Below are 20,917 nucleotides of genomic sequence, written 5' to 3'. Positions count from 1 at the left end.
CGTCCCCGGGTCGCGGAGTCCCGGTTCCCCCCCACCGAGCCGCTCGCTGCTGCTCCCCGGTACCTCCGGAACGCGGTACCGGGGCAGTCTCATCCCCTAACCCGGTTTTCTCCGGTAGCCCGGCCGGCCCCCCCCCCCCCCCCGTGCACCCCCAGTCGAGGCGGGGAGCGGGGGATCCCGGGGCACTCCGGGGGCGGGGAGCCCGGCCCTTCTACCGGTGAAAGGCCCCGGGGGCGGGACTTGGCTGGGTTCGCTCAGGATACCGGAGATCCTGGTGCGCAGCCCCGGGGCCCGGACGGAGCCGGCTGCGCCACCGAGGAGCACCCGGAGGGGGGGGGGGAAAGCCGGGGATCCCCCCGCCAGGATCCGACCGGAGCAGCACCCACGACCCCCGGCCCGGGAGGGTCCCCAGGTCCCGTCCGTCCCCCCCCACCCCGGGGTGGCCGGTAGCCCCCTCTCACCCTTCAGCCCCGGTGATGGAGCCGGAGGTGCCGGAGCTCCTGGACGCTCTCCTGGAGCCACAGGACGGGCTCTTCCCGGGCAGCGTCCTCCCCGATCCCCCCTTCTCCGGCTCGGCCCCGTCTCCCGGTGGCTCGGAACCGGCCTTCGAGGGCTGGACGCTCCCCGAGGATGGCGTGAGTCGGTGTCGGGGGGGGGGAGCGGGGCAGGGAGGAGCCCCCCCGAGGGGTGTTGGGGTCCGGGGGGGGTCCCACGGGGGTCCCCATCTCCCCACCAGCATCTCTGCGGCCGCAGGGGAGCAAAACCGAGGAGCTGCTGCGGCTGACGGTGAACCCCGACGACGCCTGCGGCCTGGGCGGCCACCTCGCCTCCCCAGGTGGCCACGGCTCCCAAGACACTAGCCCGGAGCCCCCCGGGCCCGACGAGGTGCCCCCCCCGGCCCTATACGAGGTGGTCTGCGACCTCAGCACCCCCCTGCACGGCAGCGTCGTCTCCATCCAGCTGGGTCAGTGGGAGGGGAGGGGGGGGGGGCAGGGGGGGGGGGCCACATCCTGCCAGCGCGGGGCAGGGAGCAGAGCGGCTCCCTGGCTTAGGGCAGGCAGGAGCGGGCAGGAGCAGGCAGGGCACGGCCATCCCCCCCCCCCCCCCCCCCAGATGACTGGCTGTGCCCCGTGCTGCTCCCCGGTTCCTGCATCATCGATGAGCTGCCTGCCGCCTCCCTGCCTGCTCCCCTGCCTGCTCCCCTGCCTGCACCCAGCCCCACCGCGGTGAGTCCCCACAGCCCCCCCCCAACACCGTGTCCCCACGCTGCCAGCCCCCCCCCCCGCCCCCCAAAACATGTCCCATCTCTCGGCAGCTGCGCCTGACGGAGGAGGAGAAGCGGCTGCTGGCGCAGGAGGGGGTGACGCTGCCCGGCACCCTGCCCCTCACCCAGGTGGGTGGCGGAGAGAAGGACGGCACGTGGGGACACGCAAGGGGGTGGCGGGGGGCAGGGTTCACCCCTCTGCCCTTCCCCCCCCCCCCCCCCCCAGACTGAGGAGCGGATCCTGAAGAAGGTGAGGAGGAAGATCCGGAACAAGCAGTCGGCCCAAGACAGCCGGCGGAGGAAGAAGGAGTACCTGGACGGGCTGGAGAGCAGGTGGGCGCCGGCAGCACCACGTCCCGGCACGTCCCCGGCGCGTCCCCAGCCGCGCGTCCCCTCACCCGTCCCCGTCTCTGCCCGGGCAGGGCGGCCGCGTGCTCAGCCCAGAACCAGGAGCTGCGCAAGAAAGTCCAGGAGCTGGAAAATCGCAACGGGTGAGCACGGCACACGGCACGGGGACAGGGAAGGGGCACACGGCGCGGGCGCTCGCTGACCCCTCGTCCCGCAGGTCGCTGCTGCGGCAGCTGCAGGCGCTGATCAAGCAGACGTCCAACAAGGCCGCCCAGACCAGCACCTGCGTCCTGGTACGGCACGCGCACCGCGACGCACCGGGCACGCCGGCGTCCCCCGGCACCGCGCGGGGACGCACAGTTCCTGTCCCTTCCCGGCAGATCCTGCTCTTCTCCCTGGGACTCATCCTGTTCCCCAGCTACAGCCCCTTCCGCTGGGGGCCGGGGCGCAGCCGGGACGGCGACAGGCCCACCGGAGGTAACGGGGAACCCGCGGGAGCCCCGGAGTTAGGGGGGACCAGCTGCAGCCCCCCCCACCCCCCCCCGACGTTCCCTGTTCCCACAGTGATTTCCAGGAACATCCTGACCCGGGGGGAGCCGCTGGGACCGGCCGGAGAAGCCCCGTTCCCTGCGCCGGGGTGGCTGCGGGTGGAAGAGCCGGGCCCTGCGGCTCCAGAGGACGCCGGAGCTGAAGGGGGGCACGGGAGGCCCCCCCATGGCAGGGAGCCGGGCACCAACTCCTCAGACTGGACCCCCCCAGGGGCTCCGGTGGGGGCAGCGAAACGGGGACACGGGGACGAGATGTGACAGGCAGGGGAGAGGGGCCCCTGTTTTGGGGTGCTGGAAGGTGCCCTGGGGTGGGTGCTGCAGTGGGCGGACACCCAGCTCAGCCTGGACAGGGGGTGCTGGGTGCCCCCCCCCCCCAACATCCCCATATCAGCTCCGTGCTCCGGTGAATAAACACGCGTCTGGTTTGCACCCCGAGGTGCGTTGGAGGGTTCAGTGCTGAGCCCGCGGCGGAGCCGTGGGGGACGGGGAACCCCTCCAGGGCTCCGAGAGAGGAGCAGAACCAGCGGCACAGCTCCGCGTCATTCCCGGGGACAAACGTCAGCGTCGCTCCGGTGACAACGACCAGGATTTATTACGCATCGTGCTCCCCAGGGCCCCCTGCGCGGGCAGGACACCCCTCAGCCGGCCCCACGGGACGCCCCGGTGACATCCGAGGCAGCGGAGGGCAGTTCCCGGCAGGATTCCGTGTTCACAAGGCCTTCCCCAGGCACCAGTTCATCCTCCCGCCCAGCTGGGAGCAGTGGGCGAGCAGAGTCCTCCTCTCCAGGGCAGCCAGGCTCTGCTAAATGGACTCGATCTGCTTGCGGACTTTCTCCAGGGCCTTTCTGTCCAGCACACGCTGGCGACACACCACCAGCACCGCAAAGACGGCGGCCACGCACATCATGGTGCCCACGAACCTCCAGAAAACGTGCGCCTCCATCACTGCGGAGCGACAGCTGAGCCCACAGGGAGAGTTAGGAACGGCGGAGGGAACGGCCTCAGCCCCAAATCCCACCCCGTCCCCCCCGCGACCTCCCCAGGGGCTCGCGGTTGCCCCATCCGTCCCCCCTCAAAGGACCCGCCACCCACCTCTTGAACTCGTCCTTCTTAGAGGTGGCACAGTTGATCTTCTCAATGAAGCCCGTGGGGCTGCACGCCAGTATCGTCTTCTGCAACCGAGAGGGGCCCGTCAGAGGCCATACCGGGGCACAAACTGCGCCCCCCCGACCCCGCCAGCCCCCGGAGGGGCACGGTATGACCCAGCCCACCGGGTGAGGGCTCACCCAGTACTCACCGCCTGGAAGCTGGAGCAGCGGGTGCATTCCTGAGCCACCACGAAGTCCTCCACCTGCCAGCACTGCGTGGCCACCACCGGGCTCGCTGCAAAGACACCGCGGCCGCTGAGCACGGGCCCAACCGGGACCCCATTGGGCCCAACCGGGACCCCACTGGGCCCCCCCCTCACCGAGCCCCCGGTCCCCCACTGCCCACGCCCCGCCGAGCTCGGCCCCGGACTCACCCGAGCGTTTCTCGTCGCTCGCCACCATCGCCACCGCCGGCCTGTGGAAAGAGCAGAGACGCCGTGAGGGCCGCGCTCCTGGCCCGGCCATACTTCGCCCATGGGCCACGCTTGCGCTCCCCCGACTGCCTGCTCACCTCAAACCGCAGACCAGGGAACCCAGGACGGCGTAGAGGACGCAGTAGCGCGGCCCGGCAGGGCCAAGGGGCCCCATCGGCGCTGCGGAACTACCGGGCCGGGCCTCCCGTCTGTGGCAGCGCCGCCATCTTGAGGCGCGGGGGCTGCTGGGAGGAGCAGGGGACGACGGGAAGGGCGGGGAGAGCGAGGGGCGGTGCCTGGGCAGGGAGGCGGGGCTACTCGGGGGGCGGGGCTCTGAGCGACGGGGTGTGGCTGGGAGGGTGGAGGGCGTGGCTTTAAGTGAGGGGCGTGGTTTAATACGGAGGGCGTGGCTTTGCGCGAATGGGGCGTGGCTTTGCGCGAATGGGGCGTGGCTTTGATCGAATGGGGCGTGGCTTTGCCCGGCCCCGGCGCGGCGGCGCTCCGGGCCCCCCCCCCCCCGCCCCGTCCCCCCCCCCCCCCGGTTCTTCGTCCCCCCCCCCCCGCATCCCCAACAGAGACACCGGAGACGGGGCAAGGCACAAGCTGGGCTTTATGGCACGAGGTGCGGACCAGGGCGGGGGTCAGCCCTCCCCCCCCGCCACGCTCCAGCCGGGAGCCCCCCACCCCCCCCCCCCCCCGGTTCCCCTCCACCCCCCACCCCCCCGCCCCGGTTCGGCGCCCGCGCTGCCCCGGGGCAGGCGGGGGGAGCAGTGGCAGCGGAGGGGGGGCGGACACGACACCGGCAGCTCTACACCAGGGAGCATTTAGCCCCGGTCTTCCTCGGGGGGCCGGGCTCCAGCAGGGGCCTGCTGCTGCTGCTGGGGGCCTGGAAAAGGGAGGGGGTCAGGGGGAGCCCGGAGCGGGAGGGGGGGGGGTCCCTCACCCGGCCCCCCCACACACACACCCCCCTGGCCCCACTCACGGCTTTCCGGGAGGTTTTCTGCAGGATGTCCCGTGCCAGCGTGGTGAAGGCCTGGGGAGAGGGGACAGTCAGCGGGGGCAGCGCCTCGGAACCCCCCCCCAGGGATGAGAACCACCCCCCTCCTGTGCTTCTCCCACTGGGCGGGTGCGCCCCCCCCATCTGGGTCCCCCTCTCACCTCCTCCACGTTCACGCTGGACTTGGCGCTGGTCTCAAAGAAGCGGATCCCGTGCTCCTTCGCCAGCTGCGGGACAAGGGGAACCCCCCACTCTGATCCAGATGCCGGGGAAAGGGGCCCCCCCCAGCCCCACAGTGACCCCCCCCCGTACCTTCTCAGCCTCGTCCCGCTGCACTTTGCGCTTGCCCTCCATGTCGCACTTGTTGCCGATGAGGAGACGCTCGACCCCAGCCGAGGCGTTCTGCAGGCAGGAAAGGACGGGCAGGATCCCCCCCCCCCGGCAATGCCCCCCTGTCCCCCCCGCCCCGGCACACACCCACCTCCTTGATGCTTTTCATCCAGTTTTGGATATTTTCGAAGGATTTCTCATCAGTGATGTCGTACACCAGGATGATGCCCTGCCAGGATGGCGCAGTCAGTGGGACAGGGACCCTCCACCCCGATTTGGGGGGTGTGGGGTGTGTGCCTCGTCCCCAGGCAGTCACGGTGTCATGTCCCCCCCCCCCCTCCGAGCTGACCCAGCCCTTTTGGGGGCCACCGGCACCCCCCCCACCGTACCACGGCTCCGCGGTAATAAGCTGTAGTGATGGTTTTGAAGCGTTCTTGTCCCGCCGTGTCCCTGCGTGGGAGGAAGAGGAGGGGGGGTGAGGGCAGGAAGTGGGGGGAGGGTGTCCCCAATTCCCTCCACACACACCCCCCCCTACTCACCAGACCTGCAGCTTGATCTTCTTCCCATCAATGTCCACCGTCCGGATTTTGAAGTCGATCCCTGGGATGGGAGGAAAGAGACGGGGGCCGGTGATGCCGGGGCCGTACCATCACTGGGAGGGGATGCCGCAAACAGCTCCACTCCCAGTCCCAGTCTCCTTTTTCCCAGTAACAACCATCTGGCATCCGGGGAAAGGGAGGGGGGCGGGCAAAGTCCAGTTCTGGCACCAGCTGCGGCGGCTGGGAGGGGGTCACCGGCATCCCCCAGCCCGCCGGACGCGGCATTCCTGCAGGATGGCATCACCCCGCGCGGCGTCCCGCAGTTGGGGTGGGGGGAGGAAGAGACGGACGGAGCTGCCGGACCCCCCATCAAGTCAAAGCCCCAAAGTCTGGCAGATGCTTCCCCCCCCCCCCCCAAAAAAAAATCTCCTGTCCCTGCACCCCCTCCCTGCTCGGCCCATGTCAGGGGATGAGGAGGAGGAGGAAGGCCTGGGGCAGCTGGGGGCACAGCGGGGACCCCGGCCCAGCCGGCGTGTCCGCGTCGGAGTTTATGGCATGGGATGGGCCGAGGCGGCTGCTCCGGGCTCAGGAAATGGCTTTACCAGCGCGGTGGAAACTTGGAGGAGGAAGAGGAGGAAGAGGACGGGACGGCGGGTGCCGGGGTCCCGGCTCGGTGGCGGTAGCGGGACAGGACCAGCGTCGAGCCGTGACCATCACCGCCGTCCCCGCGGCCGGTTTCTTTCGTGACGCGGCCCCTGGAAACGGCTCAAACCCCCCCGTTCCCCGGGCGGGACGAGGCGCGGGGCTGCCCAGCGGTACAGCCGCCTCCCCGGTGCCGTGTCCCCGTCCTGCCGGTACCGGGGAAGGAGAGGGGCGGCCAGCGATAGAGCGGACCCAGCCGCCCCGACCCTCGCCCCGGGGAGCCGGGAGGAGGAGAGGGGAGGGGAGACACGGCTCCCGGGGCCGGGGGGGGGGTCCCGGTGAGTCCCGGGGGGGATGCGGGTGGGTGGGGGGGGTTCCCCGGGGGTGCCGCTCACGCACCGATGGTGGAGATGTAGGTGCTGGTGAAGTTGTCCTCGGCGAAGCGGATGATGAGGCAGGTCTTGCCCACGCCGCTGTCCCCGATCAGCAGCAGCTTGAAGAGGTGGTCGTAGGCCTTGGCCATCGCCCCCGCCCGCCGCCGCCACCGGGACCCGGCCCGGCCCGGCCACGGCCCCGGCCCGCCTCTCCCCCCCCCGGGGCGGGGACTCGCCCGGAGCCCTGCCCCGCCGCCGTGACATCACCACTCCCCGTGACGTCACCGCAGGGGAATCGGCTCACGTCACGACTCCCCCTCCTCCTCCCGCCACCGGCGCCCCTCCCAATATGGCGGCGCCACAGCCGCCCTTCCCAACATGGCCTCCCTCCCCCGCCCTTCCCAACATGGCCTCCCTCCCCGCCCTTCCCAACATGGCCTCCCTCCCCGCCCTTCCCAACATGGCCTCCCTCCCCGCCCTTCCCAACATGGCGCCGCCCCGCGGCCGCGCCTCACTTCCGCCCGTGCGGGGAACCCCCGTAGCGGATATAGCAGCTCCCGCTTCCGGTTTGGCCCCTTTTCGGTCGCGGCTGCATCCACGCCGACATGCCTGTGAGTCCGGTACCGGCCCCGGGCCGCTCCCCGGGCCCCCGCGGAGCCCCGCGCCTCCGTACGGGAGGGAAGGAGGGTTGGAGAGCAGGGGGAGAAGGGAAAACAGGCACCGACGGGATCGGTTGTCGGCCCGGCGGGGCCGCGGGGTGGGCCGTGACCGCCGCCATCTCCACAGCGGGGCCCCCCAAGATGGCGGCGGGCGGGGACCGGGCTCTAACCGGGACTGTCCCCCGCAGCTGGCGAAGGATTTGCTGCACCCTTCCCCCGAGGAGGAGAAGAGGAAACACAAGAAGAAACGGCTGGTGCAAAGCCCGAATTCGTACTTCATGGACGTGAAGTGCCCGGGTAGGGCAACGGCGGCCGGGGCGGGAACGGTAACGGGTCCCGGTGTCCGCCGCCCGCCCCCTCTCAGACCTTTCCCTTTCCCGGCAGGTTGCTACAAGATCACTACGGTGTTTAGCCACGCTCAGACCGTCGTTTTGTGCGTGGGCTGCTCGACCGTGCTGTGCCAGCCCACGGGGGGCAAGGCGAGGCTGACAGAAGGTGGGTGACACCCCCCCGGGGGGGCGGGGGGCGGATTACGGGGTCCCCTGCAGCGAGATTTGAACCCGAGGTGACTCTTTGGGGCTGGAAAATCACAAAAGCCACCACGTTATGGGCGCTTTCCCCTTAAAATAAGGCAAAACCTGCTGAATTTGGGTTGGTGAGAGGAGGAGATCGCCGCACGGAAGGGATTTCAAGAGGCCCGAGTGTTTCTGACCGTCTATATTTAATTTTTTTTTCTCTCAGGCTGCTCCTTCAGACGAAAGCAACATTAAGCGAAGGCGGCGGGGGATGGATGGGGCTACTCGCGCAGACGGCGGCGCAGAGCGCGAGAGCGGGGGCTGCGCGGCCTGACCCCAGCGCGTGAGCCCCGATCACAAACGTGACTTTCGTACTGTCCCCGTAGCCCCACCCATCTTGCTGTCAATAAATTTTGGATAAAAACAGAAAATTAAGGCGCTTTCAACGCTCCAGATTCTTCCCTCTGAGAAGTTCGTTTGTCCGAAACGTGCGGACGGGCCTAATTGCTCTTAAAAGCTCCCAAAAGGAAAAAGTGAGCGTTTTTGCTGTCCGTAAATGTTAATTATTAAAGTATAAACCTTTTTTTTTCACTGAGGAATGTAACAGCGAGGAGAAGGGACGGACGGACGGACAGCAGTAGGTGGCTGGAGCGTATGGGGACAGAGGGATGTGGGGATGGACGGGTGCTGTGGAAGAGGAGGGATGGGTGGGAGCCCCCCCCAAAAAACGCCCCCCCCCGGGGCCCCCCCCCAAACACCCCCAGGGCCCCTGAGCTGCTGGAGGGGAAACTGAGGCACGGGGGGGGTGCGTGACATGTGTGACATACGTAACGGGGTGGCAGAGCGTAAAATGGGGCAAAATGGGTACGGAAAGGGGGATGTGAAAAAAGGGGGGGGGAGAGGATGCAAGGGGGGGAGGTAAAAATGGGGGTGCAAGAAGAGGGGTGCAGCAGGGTGGCCTGCCCAGCCCCCTCCCACACCTCGGTTGCTGATCTTGGGGACACAGGGACACCCTGGGGGGGGCATGGGGACACCCGGGGGGGTATCGTGGGGACACGGGGGGTCATGGGGACACCCCAGGGGGATGGGGGGTGACATGAGGACACTGGGGGGGACATAGGGGGGATGTGGGGACACCCCAGGGGACACGTGGGGTCACCCTGGTGTCATGACGCTGTGGGGGGGCATAGGGACACCCCAGGGGACACAAGGCTGTGCTTGTCCACTCGTGTCCTCTCCCGACACCCATGTCCCCTTCCCGCCCTGCACTGGGGGGGGGGGGGGGCAGTGCTGGGCGGGGGCTCCCCCAGCCGTCGGGTCCCTGCGGTGACCAGGGCGCACCCCGATAATCAAACAACACGTCACACCCGGACCCCGGCACACCCCAACACCGCAAACACCCCAACACCTGCCCCACACCCCGACACACCCCGGGGCCTGCGGGGGCGGAGTGGGGCCCTGTGGGGACACCGAGAATGGGGGGGGGGGGGTGACACACCCCGTGCTGTGGGGACACCGAGGCACAAGGTGGGGGACACCCCTTGCTATGGGGAAACTGAGGCACGGGGGTCCCCCCCACCACACACACACACACTGGGGACACTGAGGCGCTCGGAGGTGACAACACGGGAGCTTTATTGTCCCCCTCGCCCTGGGGGGGGGGTGTTGGGGGGTTACTCGTCGTGGTGGTCGGGGGGCGGGGGGGCCACGGCAGCCCCCAGGGTGACCTGGGCCAGGTACTCGGTGTCGAAGCAGCGCCGGCGCTCGGGGTCCCCCCGGGAGCAGCAGCCCTGGGGGTCCCGCCAGGCGTCCCGCGGGCTGGCACAGAGGGTGGCGATGCCTTGGGACAGCTGCAGGGGAATGAGGGGGGGGTCAGGGTGGTTTTGGGGGGGGGGGGTTCCCTCAGAGCCGCTGGCCCCCCCCCCCGCCTTGTCCGCACTCACCTGCTCGTGGGCGCAGGCGCTTCGCTCCTCGGGGGGCAGCGGGCAGCACGCGGCTGTCACGGCCCCCAGCAGCTCCGGCACCGGGCGCCTGCGGGGGACAGACATGGGGTGGGTGGGGGGGGGAGCTGGGGTCCCCAGATATCTGGGTCCCCTCCCTTTTGGGGGGGTCCTGGATGTCTGGGTCCCCTGCGAGATGGGGCGGGGGGGGGGGGGAATGGAGGGTCCCGGATCCTGGGTCCCTGCTGCCCCCCCCCTCCCCCCCAGCCGCGGTCCCTCGGGGGGGTGTTGGGGTGTCGGGGAGGGGTGGGGGGGGGGTGCACCCACCTCTTGGTGAGCAGGAGGGTGGGGGCGCAGAGGGAGCGGAGCAGCGCGGGGCCGGGCCGGGCCAGGCTGACGTTGTGCAGCTCCCGGTCGTAGCCGGGGTGGGGGGCGGCCGAGGCGAAGCAGCGGCCCCGGGCACGGCCCCCCCCGTGCCGGCAGCACCGGTGCTGCCGGGTCTTCACGGCCGATTCCTCCCGGCAGAACCGCTCCAGCCCCTTCTGCCACTGCGGGGGGGGGGGGTCAGTCGGGGCGATGGATCCCTGGGGGGTCCCATATCCCCCCCCCACCTGTGGGTCCCTCCGGATGTCTGGGTCCCCCCTCCCGGACACCTTGGGGGGGGGTCCCGTCCTGTCCCCCCTGACACCTGGGTCCCTCCCAGGTCTCCTGGGTCATTCCCGGGACACCCACGTCCCCTCCCCGGATGTCTGGGTGCCCCCCCCCAAATGTTTGGGTGTCCCCTCCCCGGATATCTGGGTCCCTCCCGGCCCCCAGGTCACTCCCAGGTCTCCTGGGTCATTCCTGGGACACCCACGTCCCCTCCCCGGATGTCTGGGTCCCCTCCCTGCTTTCTCCACCCGTGGATCCCTTCCTGCATCCCTGGGGGCCCCCCCTGGGTGCCACCTGGGTCCCTCCCAAAAAAAAACCCCATGGGATGGGTGCCCGCCCCAATTCCTGGGTGCCACCGGGGGTCCCCTCCCGTAGACACACAGACCCCAACCCGGACACCTGGGTCCCTCCTTACCCCCCACCCCGTGTGCGTCCCCCCCCGCCATCACTCACGGCGGCGCGGGCGCAGGCGAGGCTCCCGTTGCGGCAGCAGCGGCCGTAGTCGCGTTCCAGACGCAGCCGCAGGCGGACGCGGGGGCCGGAGGGGCCGGCGGGGCCGGGGGGGCCGGGACGCAGCCCCCTCAACCCGCAGATGTTCCCCATGTTGGTGGCGGTGGGCTCACCGGGGGGAAAGGGCGGCTCGGCGACCGGTTCCCAAGCGGCGACGACTGCGGCGGCGGCCTCGGCGGTGGCGGCGGCGGCCACGGCGTCGGGCCCTTGGGCGAAGCAGCGGCGACGTGCCGCGCCGCGTTGCCGGCAGCAGTGGAACTGTCGCGTCTTCACCCCGAATTCGTCGGTGCAGAATCCATCCAGCACGTCCGTCCACTGCGGGACAGCGGGGTCAGACCCCCCCCCATGCGTGTGTCGTCCCCGTCCCCGTCCCCGTCCCCGGCACTCACGGCTCGCCGGGCGCAGGGCAGCGGCGCGTTGTGGCGGCAGCAGGCGTTGAGGCGGGGTTGGAGGGCGTCGAGCGCGGCCGCCTGCCGCCGGAGGTGGGCGAAGGCGGTGGGGGGCAGCGAGGGGGTGGGAAGGGCCCTGGGGGGCTGGCGGCAGTGACGGGTGACGGCGGCGGCCACGGGCCAGGCGGGGGGGAAACCGTCCAGGGCGCTGGCCCAGACGTGGGGGGAGCGCGGGGCCGGGGTGGCGCCGGCCGCTGCCGCCAGGATGTCGGGGGGCAGCGGGGGGTCCTGCTCCTCCTGCAGCACTGCAAGGGGGGGGGGGGGGGGGGGGCACAGGGCGGGGGTGTCCCCACTGCCCTGTCCCCAGCCGACACTTGTCCCTACGTGCCCCCCCCCCCCAATCCCCTTTCGTTCCCTGTCCCTGTGTTGTCCCCCCCCGGGTCGTGGTGTCCCCCCCATCCCCAACCCTCGCTGTCCCCACGTTCCCTATGTCCCCCCCACCCCACGTCCCCCCCCCGTGTCCCCCCCCCATCCATGTCCCCACCCCAAGGTGCTCCCCCATGTCCCCCCCACCCCGTGCCCCCCCCTCCATGTCCCCGTGCCCCCCCATTTCCAACACCCCCTGTCCCCGTGTCCCCCCCCCGCCATCCCCAACCCTGGCTGTTCCCATGCCCCCCCCACCCTTGGGTGCCCCCCCCCCGTGCCCCCCCATACGCTGCTCGATGTGGGGGTGCTGCAGGACCAGGCTCTCCTGTGCCACGTGCTGGTGTCGTTCCGGTGCCACCACTGTCATTTTGGGGGGGATACAGACAGGTCAGCGGGGGGTACCCCCACCCGGGGAGGGGGGACACAAGTGGGGACACCCTGCTCCAATGGGGAGGGGGACCCAGATCGGGGAGGGGGGCACCCCAGGTATCCCAGTTGGGAGCCAGGTGTCTGGGGAGGGGACCCCAACACCCGGGAAGGGGCCCCAGATGTTTTGGAAGGGGACCCCAACACCTGGGAGAGCCGCCAGATGTGCGGGCAGGGGACCCAGGTGTGCAGGGGGGGCACCCAGGTGTCCGGGGAGGGGACCCCGACACCCGGGAAGGGGCCCCAGACACCCGGGAGAGCTGCCAGATATGCAGGGAGGACACCCAGGTGTCTGGGGGGAGGCACCCAGATGTGCAGGGAGGGGACCCCGACACCCGGGAAGGGGCTCCAGATGTTTGGGAAGGGGACCCCAACACCTGCGAGAGCCGCCAGATGTGCAGGGAGGGCACCCAGGTGTCCGGGTGGGGGCACCCAGATGTCCGGGGGGGCACCCAGATGTTTGGGGGGCACCCAGGTGTCTGGGTGGGGGCACCCAGATGTGCAGGGGGGGCACCCAGGTGTCCGGGTGGGGGCACCCAGATGTCTGGGGGGGCACCCAGATGTCCAGGGGGGCACCCAGATGTCTGGGTGGGGGACCCAGATGTGCAGGGGGAGCACCCAGGTGTCCAGGTGGGGGACCCAGATGTGCAGGGGGAGCACCCAGGTGTCCGGGGGGAGCACCCAGGTGTGGGACCCAGCCGCGCAGGGGGTGGGGGGGTGTGGGGGGGCCCCTGGTGTCGGTGGGGGCCGCGGGACTCACCGGCGGCGCCGAGGAGGAGGAGGAGGAGGAGGAGGCCGAGGGCGGCCATGGCGTCGGGCGCTCTGGGGCCACCGGCGGCTCCGGCGCCTTATGAAGGGCCGGGACGGGTGCGGGGCCGCATCCTGCGGGGCTGAGTCACGGCCTGACGTCGGAGCTGGGACAGGGAAATGGGGGGGGGGGGGGGGGAAACCGGGAGGGGGGGAACTGGGGGGGTGCTGGGCTGCGTCCTGCGCCCCCAAACAGGGCCACGGCCGTGACCTTGACCCCAACCGCCCCGGCCTGGCCGAGGGGGGGTCGGGGACGCCGCGGTGGTCCTGTCCCCACTCTGGTGGCCCTGTGTGTGTGTGTGTGGGCCCCCCCCCCCCCCGGGAGGCCCCAGACCCCCCCCCGGGTAGCCCTGGCCCCCCCTGCCCCCCCCAAGGACCCCTGCGTCACGGCAGGGGGAAGCAGCCAGATTTTTGCGGTTTTCGCCCCGTTTTGGGGCCTGCCCCACCCGCTGAGTCACCCCCGGCGCTGGCAGGGACCTTGGGGGGGCACCCAGGGAGGAACACCCCCCTCCTTGGGGACAGGGGGGTCCTCAGCTCCTGTGTGTCCCCCCCCCCAGGGGCTCACGGCCCCGGTCACCTCCCTTCACCCCACGACACGAGGGGGGGCCCCCCCATTTCCTTCCCCCCCCCCCACGGTCCCCCAGCACGGCCGCATCCTGCCCGGCGCTGAGCCCAAACTTTTGGGCAGGTGCCGGCTTGGGGGGGGGGGGGGGGAAGAACCAGCCCCCCCCCCCCCGCGATTGCCCAACGCCCCGTGACGCGGGTTTGCGCAACAACCCCCCCCCCCCCCCCCCCAAAACCCACGGGGGGGGGACCCAGGCGTCCGGGTGGGGAAATCCCGGGTGGGAGGGACCCGGGTGTCCGGGTTTGGGGGGGGGGGGGGAACCCCAGGTGTCCTGCTCCCCCCCCCCCCGACATGGGACACCTGGGAGATGCACCGAGCTGCCCCGGCCTCAGCACTTTAATGGGTGTCGGGGGGACACGGACACGAGTTGGGGGGGGGGGACACGGACACGGGTGGGTGTGGGGGGGTCAGAAGCGTTCCTCGGCGTCGGGGACGCGGGCGTCGCGCAGCTCGCGCAGCCGCTGCAGCACCCCGTGCAGGTCGCGCTCCCCCAGCTGCCGGTTGTCCCGCGTGCGGACGCTGACGGTGCGACGGGCGCGTTCCCGGCGACCCACCACTGCGGGGGGAGCGCGTGGGTGGGGGGGCCCCCCCACACCCCTGGGGCCCCCCCACCCCTGTGTATGCACCCCCACCCCGCAGCACCCACCTGTGTTGGGCACCCACAGCCCCACCCAAGGGGGGGTCTCGGGGGGGGGTGGTGTCTTGGGGGGGTGTCCAGAGCAGTCCCGGGGGTCACAGGGGATGGGGGGGCCCAAGGGGCGGGGTCAGAGGGGTCCTGGGGGGGTCCCCGAAGGAGCTGGAGGGGTCTCAGGGGGGGTCCCAAGGTGGGGTCTCACAGGATCCCAGGGGGGGCCCGGGGGGGGCCCAGAAGGAGCCTGGGGGGGTCCCAGGGGTGTCCCTGGGGGGGTCTCAAGAGGGTCCCAGGGGTGTCTCTGGGGGGGTCTCAGCGGGGTGCCGGGGGGGGTCTCAGGGGGGGTCCCAGGGGGGGTCTCAAGAGGGTCCCAGGGGTGTCCCTGGGGGGGTCCTGGGGGGGTCCCGGGGGGGGGGGTCCCAAGAGGGTCCTGGGGGGGGTCCCAGCGCTCCCCCCAGCAGCCCCCAGGTTCCGGTGGGGGGGCGATGGGTGCTGCTGACTCAGCACAGCCAGTCCCGGGTGCCGGGGGGGTGCCGGGGGTCTGTGTGCTGGGGGGGGTTGGGGGGGTCCCCGTGTGTGCGCGCCCCCCCCTTACCCAGCTGGAAGTTGTAGTGGGCGAGCTGCGCCCGGCGGATCTTCCTGGCCAGGGTGGCCCCCGCGTCCCCGTCCAGGTCGGCCACCACGCCGCCCCCCCGCAGCACCGCCTGCACCTGCCCACGGCGTCAGCGGGGGGACGCGGGGGGCACGGGGGGACGCGGGGGGCATGGGGGGCATGGGGGGACACGGGGGGCATGGGGGGACACGGGGGGGCACAGGGGGACTGAGGATGGGGGGAACATGGGGGGGACATGGGTGGCACGGGGGGCACAGAGGGATGCGGGGGACTGAGGATGGGGGGGACATGAGAGGGGACGTGGGGGGGCACAGGGGGGGACATGGGGGGGCACGGGGGGGGCATGGGGGGGACATGGGGGGGCACACTCACCTCCCGGGCGTAGTCCTCGACTTCAGGCGCCTGCGGGATGACGACGGCCTGCAGCGGGGACAGCCAGAACGGCCTGGGGGGTGACATGGGGGGGGTGACGTGGGGGGTGACATGGGGGGGTGACATCGTGGGGGGTGACATCGTGGGGGGTGACATCGTGGGGGGTGACATGGTTGGTGGGGGGAATGGGGAGGTGTGACACTAGTGGGGGGGGTGACCCAGGGATGGGGGGACCCCTGGGATTGGGGAGTGTCCCGGGGGGGCTGTCCTGGGGACTGGGGGGGGGTCCCCAAGGATTGGGGGGGGGGGTGTGTGGTGTGTGTGTGTGGGGGTGCCCCAGGACAGGAGTGTCCCCAAGACTGGGGGGGGGTGCCCTGGGACGGGAGTGACACTGGGCATGAGGGGCCCGGGGGAATGGGGGGGTGTCCCCAGGACGGGGGTGTCCCAAGAATTTGGGGGGGGGTGTGTGTGTCCCTTTCACAGCCCCAAAGTGAGATTTTTCTCTTTTTTTGGGGGGAGGTTGGGGGGTCCAAAGGATCCCGCTTTGTCCCTCTCGGGTCCCTTTGGGGGTACACCCCACACCCCCCCCCCCACCCCTCACCATCGGCCGCCGCAGCTCTCGGCCAGCACCGCCACCATACGTTCCACGGAGCCCAGCACCGCCCGATGGATCAGCACCGGCCGCACCGACCCCCCCGCCGCACTGGGGGGGGGGGGGGGGGGAGAGAAAAAAAAACCCAGCGTTGAGCCGGGGGGGTGGGGGGGGGTTTGTCCCCCTCCTGCCCCCCCAAATTTTGCTGTGCTCCCCCCCAATACCTGGCGTACTCCAACCCAAATCTCTCCGGCATCTGAAAATCCAGCTGGATGGTGCCGCATTGATGCTGCCGTCCCAGCGCATCCCGGATCCGGATATCGATCTATAGGGAATAAATTTGGGGGGGGGGGTTCCCCGAAGGGTCCCGGTTTGCCCTTTGGGCAAACCGGGACCCTTCGGGGAACCCCCCCCCCCTTAAAATTTCTTACTTTAGGGCCGTAAAAAGCGCCGTCGCCCGGACTCAGCTCCCAGGGCTGCCCGAAAACTCGGAGACTCCGTTCCAGATGCTGCGGGGACAAAATGGGGGGGGGGTGCAGGGTGTCAAAATAAGGGGGACGACGACGACACAGCGGAGACACGAGACGGGGTGAGAAAGATCTGTCCGTCGTGTCCGTTCCCCCCCCCGTCCCCGTCTCAACCTGCTCGGCGCGATCCCAAGTCTCGGGATCCCCTAAAAATCCTGGGGGGCGAGTGGCAAGGGCCAAGCGGAACGAGAAGCCGAGCACGGAATAAACGGTCCGGATAAAATCCAGGCAGGAATCGATTTCATCCTCCAACTGGGGAAACGGGTCGTTAGCAAAAGGGAGAGGGCGACGTGGCGGTGACATCGGATTTTGGGGGCCGCCGCCGCTCACCTGCTCCATGGCGCAGAAGATGTGAGCGTCGTCCTGCTGGAATCGTCGTACTCGCGTCAACCCCGTTAAAGTACCGGGGGGTTCGTTACGGTGCAACACCCCAAAATCCGCCAGGCGTAACGGTAATTCCCGCCACGACCGCGGCCGGTGAGCGAACATCAGGCTGCGGATGGACGGATGGACGGATGGATCAGACGCTTTCCCCCCCACACACACTCCGCCGCCGCGTCTCCCGCGTCCGTCCGGTCTCACCAGTGCGCCGGGCAGTTCATGGGTTTGAGGGAGAAAGTCTCGGTGCCGACGGTGAAGGAGAACATGTGGGTGCCGTAGTGCTCCCAGTGCCCCGAGAGCTCCCAGAGCCGCGGGCTGAACACGTTGGGGGTCACCACCTCGGAGAAACCCCTCGCCCGGTACTCGCTCTGCGGGGTGGGGGGGACGACACATCAACCCACCGCGGCGCGGTCAGGGGAACCGCGGGGATTTGGGGGACGGCGGGGGGCTGAGGGGAAAGGGGGGGGTGGTGGGGGCGGGGGGGCTGCCGTCCCAGCGCATCCCGGATTCGGATATCGATCTGCAGGGGGGGGGAAATCCTGACCCCTCGGGGAACACCCCCCCCCCAAATTTATTCCCTATAGATCGATATCCGGATCCGGGATGCGCTCGGACGGCAGCATGGGGTAGACCCCGATTTGTCCCCCGCAGAGATGACGGTGACACCCCGAGGGTGGAGATGGGGGGAGGGGGGGGTAAGGGGGGGTCCCGTACCCTGATAAAGTCGACGAGGGTGTTGTAGATGTGGGCGCCGCGCGGCAGGAAGAAGCAGCTGCCGGGGCTGAGCTTGTGGAAAAAGAAAAGTTCCTGCTCCTGTGGTGAAGGAAGGGGGGGGTGTTACTGGGGGGGAGTCACCAGTAGCCCCCCAATAACACCCACCGCCCTCCCGCCCCGGCGCGGGGCGTACCCGACCGATGCGGCGATGATCCCGCAGGGCGGCCTCATCCTGTGCCCGCTGCCAGTCGGCCAAATCCTGGGCGCTGGGGAAGGCGACGGCGGCGACGCGCTGCAGCGACAGGCGGCCCCCGGCCCCTTGCCAAAACGCTGCCGAGCTCTGCCGCGGGGTGGGGTGGGGGGACGGCACAAATCAGCGGGGTCCGGATGCCTGGGGGTCACCCCCCCCCCCCCGATAACCCCCCCCCGATAACCCACCGTCAGGACGCGGAGGGCGGCGATCAGCCCCGTGTGCCGGAGGAGGGGGCCGCGGCAGAGCTGGAGCAGGGGGCCGCACCTGCGGGGACGGAGGGATGTGAGGACGGATTTGGGGACCCCCCCCACCCCCCCCACCCCCTTCCCCGCGCTCACCTGTAGACGGTGGCCGTAGGGGACGTCACCTCCTCCTCCACCTGCTGCAGCTGGAAGCTGTTGTGCTGGGGGGGGGACGGGACACGGGGGGGGGGTGACACCGAGCCGGGGTGACACCGCTCCCCATTAGCACCCCCCTGGTCCAGAACCCCAACCACGAGGGTCCCCGTGTCCCCAGGCTGGGGTCCCTCGTCTTCCCCCCCCCCCCCCCGCCAAGGAGGGGCCGGGGGTGGGCGATGGGGGGGTGTCTCACCCCGAAGAGCTCGGCCAGCTGCTGCCGGGTGGCCTCCAGGCGCTCGAAGCGATGTCCAGCGCGGGCGAAAGCCGCGCAAGCGTCCTCCAGCGCCGGCAGCTCGTCGCGCTGCACCGTCCTGCGGGCGTCGGGGGGGACGGGCTGGGGACGCCAGACCCCACCGGGGGCGGGGGGGGGGGGTTGTCCCCGTGTGTGTCCCCCACCCCACCCCACCGCGTCCTCCTCACCTGTCGCCCATGTGGACGTCGCAGAAGAAGCCGTCCTCCGTGGCCCGCGCGCTGCAGAGCGTCGCCCCGTAAAACTGCTCCACCACCGCTCCCAGGACGCAGGCGCCGGATCGCCAGAAAGCCTGGGGGGGTGACACGGGGGGGTGACACGGGGGGGGTGACATGGGGAGGGGGTGACACCGGGGGGGTGACACGGGGGGGTGACACGGGGGGGTGACATGGGGAGGGGGTGACACCGGGGGGGACACGCGGGGACGCACACGCTGTGGCAGGGGAGGGGGGGACACACGCGCTCACCGCCCGTCCCTCCGGCGTGGAGAAGTCGAGGAGCTCCAGGTCGGCGTCGCTCTCCAGGGGCCGGTCGAGGTCCTGGAGGGTCCCGTTCACCCGGGCCACCAGCGCCGCCTCCGGCAGGCCCCCCCTGCGGGGACACCAGGGGACACCGTGGGGAACGCGTGGGGGCAGAGGGGACACGGCGGGGACCCTGGGGACCTCGTGGGGACACGGTGGGGACCCTGGGGACGTGGTGGAGACCTCATGGGGACACGACAGAGACCTTGTGGGGACACCGTGGGGACTACAGGGCCACTCTGGGGATGCTGGAGACCCCGTGGGAACATGTTGGGGACAATAGGGACAACGTGGGGACCTCCTGGGGACAATGGGGACACAGTGGGGACGCTGGGGAACCCATGGAGACCACAGGGCCACCGTGGGGATGCTGGGGACACCGTGGGGACACCGTGGGGACCTCACGGGGGCAATGGGGACATGGTGGGAACAACAGGGACCCCGTGGGGACCTCGTGGGGACAGTGGGGACCTCGTGGGGACACCGTGGGGACCCTGGGGACATGGTGGAGACCTTGTGGGGACAGTGGGGACCTCGTGGGGACACCGTGGGGACCACAGGGCTGCTATAGGGATGCTGGAGACCCCGTGGGGACACAGGGGACCTCGTGGGGACATGGTGGGGACAGTGGGGACCCCGTGGGGACATTGTGGGGGCAATAGGAACACCATGGGGACCCCGTGGGGACATTGTGGGGATCCCATGGGGACACGGTGAGTACAGCGGGGACCCTGTGGGGACTGTGGGGACCTGGTAGGGACATTGTGGGGGCAACAGGGACCCCATGGGGACACGGTGGGGACACAGGGGACCTTGTGGGGACACGGTGGGGACCCGGTGGGGACCCCGTGGGGACATGGTGGAGGCAATAGGGACCCGGTGGGGGCAATAGGGACCTGGTGGGGACATTGTGGGGGCAACAGGGACCCCGTGGGGGCAATAGGGACCCCGTGGGAACATGGTGGGGACACAGGGGACCTTGTGGGGACATGGCGGGGACAGTGGGGACCCAGTGGGGACCCCGTGGGGACCGGTGGGGGCAATAGGGACCCGGTGGGGGCAATAGGGACCCGGTGGGGACATGGTGGGGACACAGGGGACCTTGTGGGGACATGGTGGGGACGGTGGGGACCCGGTGGGGGCAATAGGGACCCGGTGGGGACCCGGTGGGGACAGTGGGGACCCGGTGGGGGCAATAGGGACCCGGTGGGGACAGTGGGGACCCGGTGGGGGCAGTGGGGACCCGGTGCCCCCCCGCGCCGTGCCCGGCCCTACCCCAGCTGCGCGGCCACCTGGAAGGGGGTGGTCTGCAGGGCCCGGCCGGCCAGGCGGCCCCCCCCGGGCAGGGCGATGCGGATGGGGGTGCCCGGGGGGAGGCGGCCGGTTCCATCGCGCTGCTCCTGCGCCGCCCGGAGCCGCTGGAAGAGCCGGAGCCGCTCGGAACCGGGGGGAGCCGGGCCGGAGACCTGGGGAGCGGGCGGAGGTCACCGGGGGGGTACGGGGAAAGGGGGGGAGGGGCAGGACGCCGCGGTCCCGGGGAGGGGGGGGGGAGGGGGGGTGGGGGAGGGGCGGGTCCGAGCGCACCCGGTGTCGGCGCGAGACTCCCGCGAAGAGCAGCCGCCCCCCGGCGCGAGGGCACGGCATGGCGCGAAGCTCCGCCCCTTCCGCCGCCCGCCGGACGCCAAAGGCCCTTACGGGGGCGGGGCCAAGAGGGAAGAATGCCCGGGAGGGGGCGGGGCCAGGCGCGGGATCGTCTCACCCGGGGGGCGTGGCCAGGGCAGAAACCCCGCCCAGAGACAGGGCTATATAAGGGAAGGTCCCGCCCAGGGGCGGGGCCCAACACCGGAGTCCCACCCCCTCCCTCCTCCCCCCCCGGGAGCCCGCGTTGGACTCGCCCGCCCGTGGGGAAGCCCCAGGGTAGGACGGAACCACGGACACCAGCGGGGGGGGGGGGGTGTGTGTGTGTGGGGAACGGCCCCGGGATCCCCTCACGACGGGTCCCCGGAGGAGAACGGGGGTTCAGCCAGCACCGATCCCCGCCCCGACACCCCCCACCACCCCCCCCCCGTGGGATCCCCTCGGGACCGAGGTGACCGTGACCCACCCGAGAGCGG

The 20,917-nt window shown here is 70.9% G+C and overlaps 6 protein-coding genes across 7 annotated transcripts; 2 read left to right on the top strand and 4 right to left on the bottom strand.

Annotated features, from left to right (window-relative positions):
* The first annotated feature begins 29 nt into the window (after positions 1 to 29).
* On the top strand, positions 30 to 2,589 carry CREB3L4 (cAMP responsive element binding protein 3 like 4). Of its 2 annotated transcripts, XM_075736871.1 has the most exons (9): positions 30 to 635; positions 754 to 964; positions 1,114 to 1,226; positions 1,316 to 1,393; positions 1,491 to 1,597; positions 1,687 to 1,755; positions 1,830 to 1,905; positions 1,993 to 2,089; positions 2,177 to 2,589. In XM_075736871.1, exons 1-9 carry the CDS (start codon positions 477 to 479, stop codon positions 2,416 to 2,418), a joined length of 1,152 nt encoding a protein of 383 aa, XP_075592986.1. In that variant the 5' UTR covers positions 30 to 476; the 3' UTR covers positions 2,419 to 2,589. The 2 variants fall into 2 exon arrangements, with proteins under 2 accessions (XP_075592986.1, XP_075592985.1); XM_075736870.1 differs by having other exon boundaries at positions 359 to 635; positions 1,993 to 2,589.
* Positions 2,590 to 2,733: 144 nt separating this feature from the next.
* JTB (jumping translocation breakpoint) lies at positions 2,734 to 3,992 on the bottom strand. The gene is made up of 5 exons (XM_075736874.1): positions 3,820 to 3,992; positions 3,683 to 3,723; positions 3,458 to 3,543; positions 3,253 to 3,332; positions 2,734 to 3,119 (listed from the first exon to the last, which is right to left on the bottom strand). The coding sequence occupies exons 1-5, from the start codon at positions 3,894 to 3,896 to the stop codon at positions 2,963 to 2,965; spliced, it is 441 nt and encodes a 146-aa protein (XP_075592989.1). The 5' UTR covers positions 3,897 to 3,992; the 3' UTR covers positions 2,734 to 2,962.
* Positions 3,993 to 4,405: 413 nt separating this feature from the next.
* Positions 4,406 to 6,835, bottom strand: RAB13 (RAB13, member RAS oncogene family). Its single transcript, XM_075737198.1, has 8 exons — positions 6,629 to 6,835; positions 5,588 to 5,648; positions 5,438 to 5,498; positions 5,200 to 5,277; positions 5,031 to 5,120; positions 4,880 to 4,945; positions 4,704 to 4,754; positions 4,406 to 4,607 (listed from the first exon to the last, which is right to left on the bottom strand). The coding sequence occupies exons 1-8, from the start codon at positions 6,750 to 6,752 to the stop codon at positions 4,530 to 4,532; spliced, it is 609 nt and encodes a 202-aa protein (XP_075593313.1). The 5' UTR covers positions 6,753 to 6,835; the 3' UTR covers positions 4,406 to 4,529.
* Positions 6,836 to 7,094: 259 nt separating this feature from the next.
* Positions 7,095 to 8,208, top strand: RPS27 (ribosomal protein S27). The gene is made up of 4 exons (XM_075737221.1): positions 7,095 to 7,214; positions 7,451 to 7,559; positions 7,647 to 7,757; positions 8,004 to 8,208. Exons 1-4 carry the CDS (start codon positions 7,209 to 7,211, stop codon positions 8,030 to 8,032), a joined length of 255 nt encoding a protein of 84 aa, XP_075593336.1. The 5' UTR covers positions 7,095 to 7,208; the 3' UTR covers positions 8,033 to 8,208.
* A 1,183-nt stretch (positions 8,209 to 9,391) lies between these two features.
* On the bottom strand, positions 9,392 to 13,040 carry ECM1 (extracellular matrix protein 1). Its single transcript, XM_075737152.1, has 7 exons — positions 12,880 to 13,040; positions 11,982 to 12,053; positions 11,268 to 11,572; positions 10,822 to 11,193; positions 10,045 to 10,265; positions 9,721 to 9,808; positions 9,392 to 9,627 (listed from the first exon to the last, which is right to left on the bottom strand). The coding sequence occupies exons 1-7, from the start codon at positions 12,926 to 12,928 to the stop codon at positions 9,451 to 9,453; spliced, it is 1,284 nt and encodes a 427-aa protein (XP_075593267.1). The 5' UTR covers positions 12,929 to 13,040; the 3' UTR covers positions 9,392 to 9,450.
* Positions 13,041 to 13,869: 829 nt separating this feature from the next.
* TARS2 (threonyl-tRNA synthetase 2, mitochondrial) lies at positions 13,870 to 20,480 on the bottom strand. Its single transcript, XM_075737408.1, has 18 exons — positions 20,388 to 20,480; positions 20,079 to 20,269; positions 18,750 to 18,873; positions 18,453 to 18,574; positions 18,226 to 18,343; positions 17,973 to 18,037; positions 17,820 to 17,898; positions 17,575 to 17,721; positions 17,382 to 17,480; positions 16,869 to 17,035; positions 16,617 to 16,779; positions 16,401 to 16,538; positions 16,191 to 16,268; positions 15,984 to 16,084; positions 15,769 to 15,870; positions 15,168 to 15,240; positions 14,778 to 14,892; positions 13,870 to 14,107 (listed from the first exon to the last, which is right to left on the bottom strand). The coding sequence occupies exons 1-18, from the start codon at positions 20,445 to 20,447 to the stop codon at positions 13,959 to 13,961; spliced, it is 2,091 nt and encodes a 696-aa protein (XP_075593523.1). The 5' UTR covers positions 20,448 to 20,480; the 3' UTR covers positions 13,870 to 13,958.
* Between the last annotated feature and the right edge of the window lie 437 nt (positions 20,481 to 20,917).

Source organism: Balearica regulorum, chromosome 28 (genome assembly GCF_011004875.1).
Source record: "Balearica regulorum gibbericeps isolate bBalReg1 chromosome 28, bBalReg1.pri, whole genome shotgun sequence".
Lineage (NCBI taxonomy): Eukaryota > Metazoa > Chordata > Aves > Gruiformes > Gruidae > Balearica > Balearica regulorum.
The sequence above is the reverse complement of the archived record's forward strand: the minus strand, read 5'-3'. Positions and strand labels throughout refer to the sequence as shown.

Coding starts and splice junctions, on each gene's coding strand:
- CREB3L4 (XM_075736870.1), top strand. CDS start 477: ATGGAGCCGGAGGTGCCGGAGCTCCTGGACGCTCTCCTGGAGCCACAG. Junction 636..753: donor GGACGCTCCCCGAGGATGGC/GTGAGTCGGTGT, acceptor CTGCGGCCGCAG/GGGAGCAAAACCGAGGAGCT. Junction 965..1,113: donor CGTCGTCTCCATCCAGCTGG/GTCAGTGGGAGG, acceptor CCCCCCCCCCAG/ATGACTGGCTGTGCCCCGTG.
- JTB (XM_075736874.1), bottom strand. CDS start 3,896: ATGGGGCCCCTTGGCCCTGCCGGGCCGCGCTACTGCGTCCTCTACGCC. Junction 3,724..3,819: donor TCCCTGGTCTGCGGTTTGAG/GTGAGCAGGCAG, acceptor CTCTTTCCACAG/GCCGGCGGTGGCGATGGTGG. Junction 3,333..3,457: donor GCTGCTCCAGCTTCCAGGCG/GTGAGTACTGGG, acceptor TCTCGGTTGCAG/AAGACGATACTGGCGTGCAG.
- RAB13 (XM_075737198.1), bottom strand. CDS start 6,752: ATGGCCAAGGCCTACGACCACCTCTTCAAGCTGCTGCTGATCGGGGAC. Junction 4,946..5,030: donor AGCGGGACGAGGCTGAGAAG/GTACGGGGGGGG, acceptor CTTGTCCCGCAG/CTGGCGAAGGAGCACGGGAT. Junction 4,608..4,703: donor AGAAAACCTCCCGGAAAGCC/GTGAGTGGGGCC, acceptor TCCCTTTTCCAG/GCCCCCAGCAGCAGCAGCAG.
- RPS27 (XM_075737221.1), top strand. Junction 7,560..7,646: donor CATGGACGTGAAGTGCCCGG/GTAGGGCAACGG, acceptor CTTTCCCGGCAG/GTTGCTACAAGATCACTACG. Junction 7,758..8,003: donor CAAGGCGAGGCTGACAGAAG/GTGGGTGACACC, acceptor TTTTTCTCTCAG/GCTGCTCCTTCAGACGAAAG.
- ECM1 (XM_075737152.1), bottom strand. CDS start 12,928: ATGGCCGCCCTCGGCCTCCTCCTCCTCCTCCTCCTCCTCGGCGCCGCC. Junction 12,054..12,879: donor CCTCCTCCTCGGCGCCGCCG/GTGAGTCCCGCG, acceptor CCAAAATGACAG/TGGTGGCACCGGAACGACAC. Junction 11,194..11,267: donor TGCCCTGCGCCCGGCGAGCC/GTGAGTGCCGGG, acceptor GCTGTCCCGCAG/TGGACGGACGTGCTGGATGG.
- TARS2 (XM_075737408.1), bottom strand. CDS start 20,447: ATGCCGTGCCCTCGCGCCGGGGGGCGGCTGCTCTTCGCGGGAGTCTCG. Junction 17,036..17,381: donor CCCTCGTCGACTTTATCAGG/GTACGGGACCCC, acceptor CCCACCCCGCAG/AGCGAGTACCGGGCGAGGGG. Junction 16,539..16,616: donor TCTTCTGCGCCATGGAGCAG/GTGAGCGGCGGC, acceptor CCGTTTCCCCAG/TTGGAGGATGAAATCGATTC.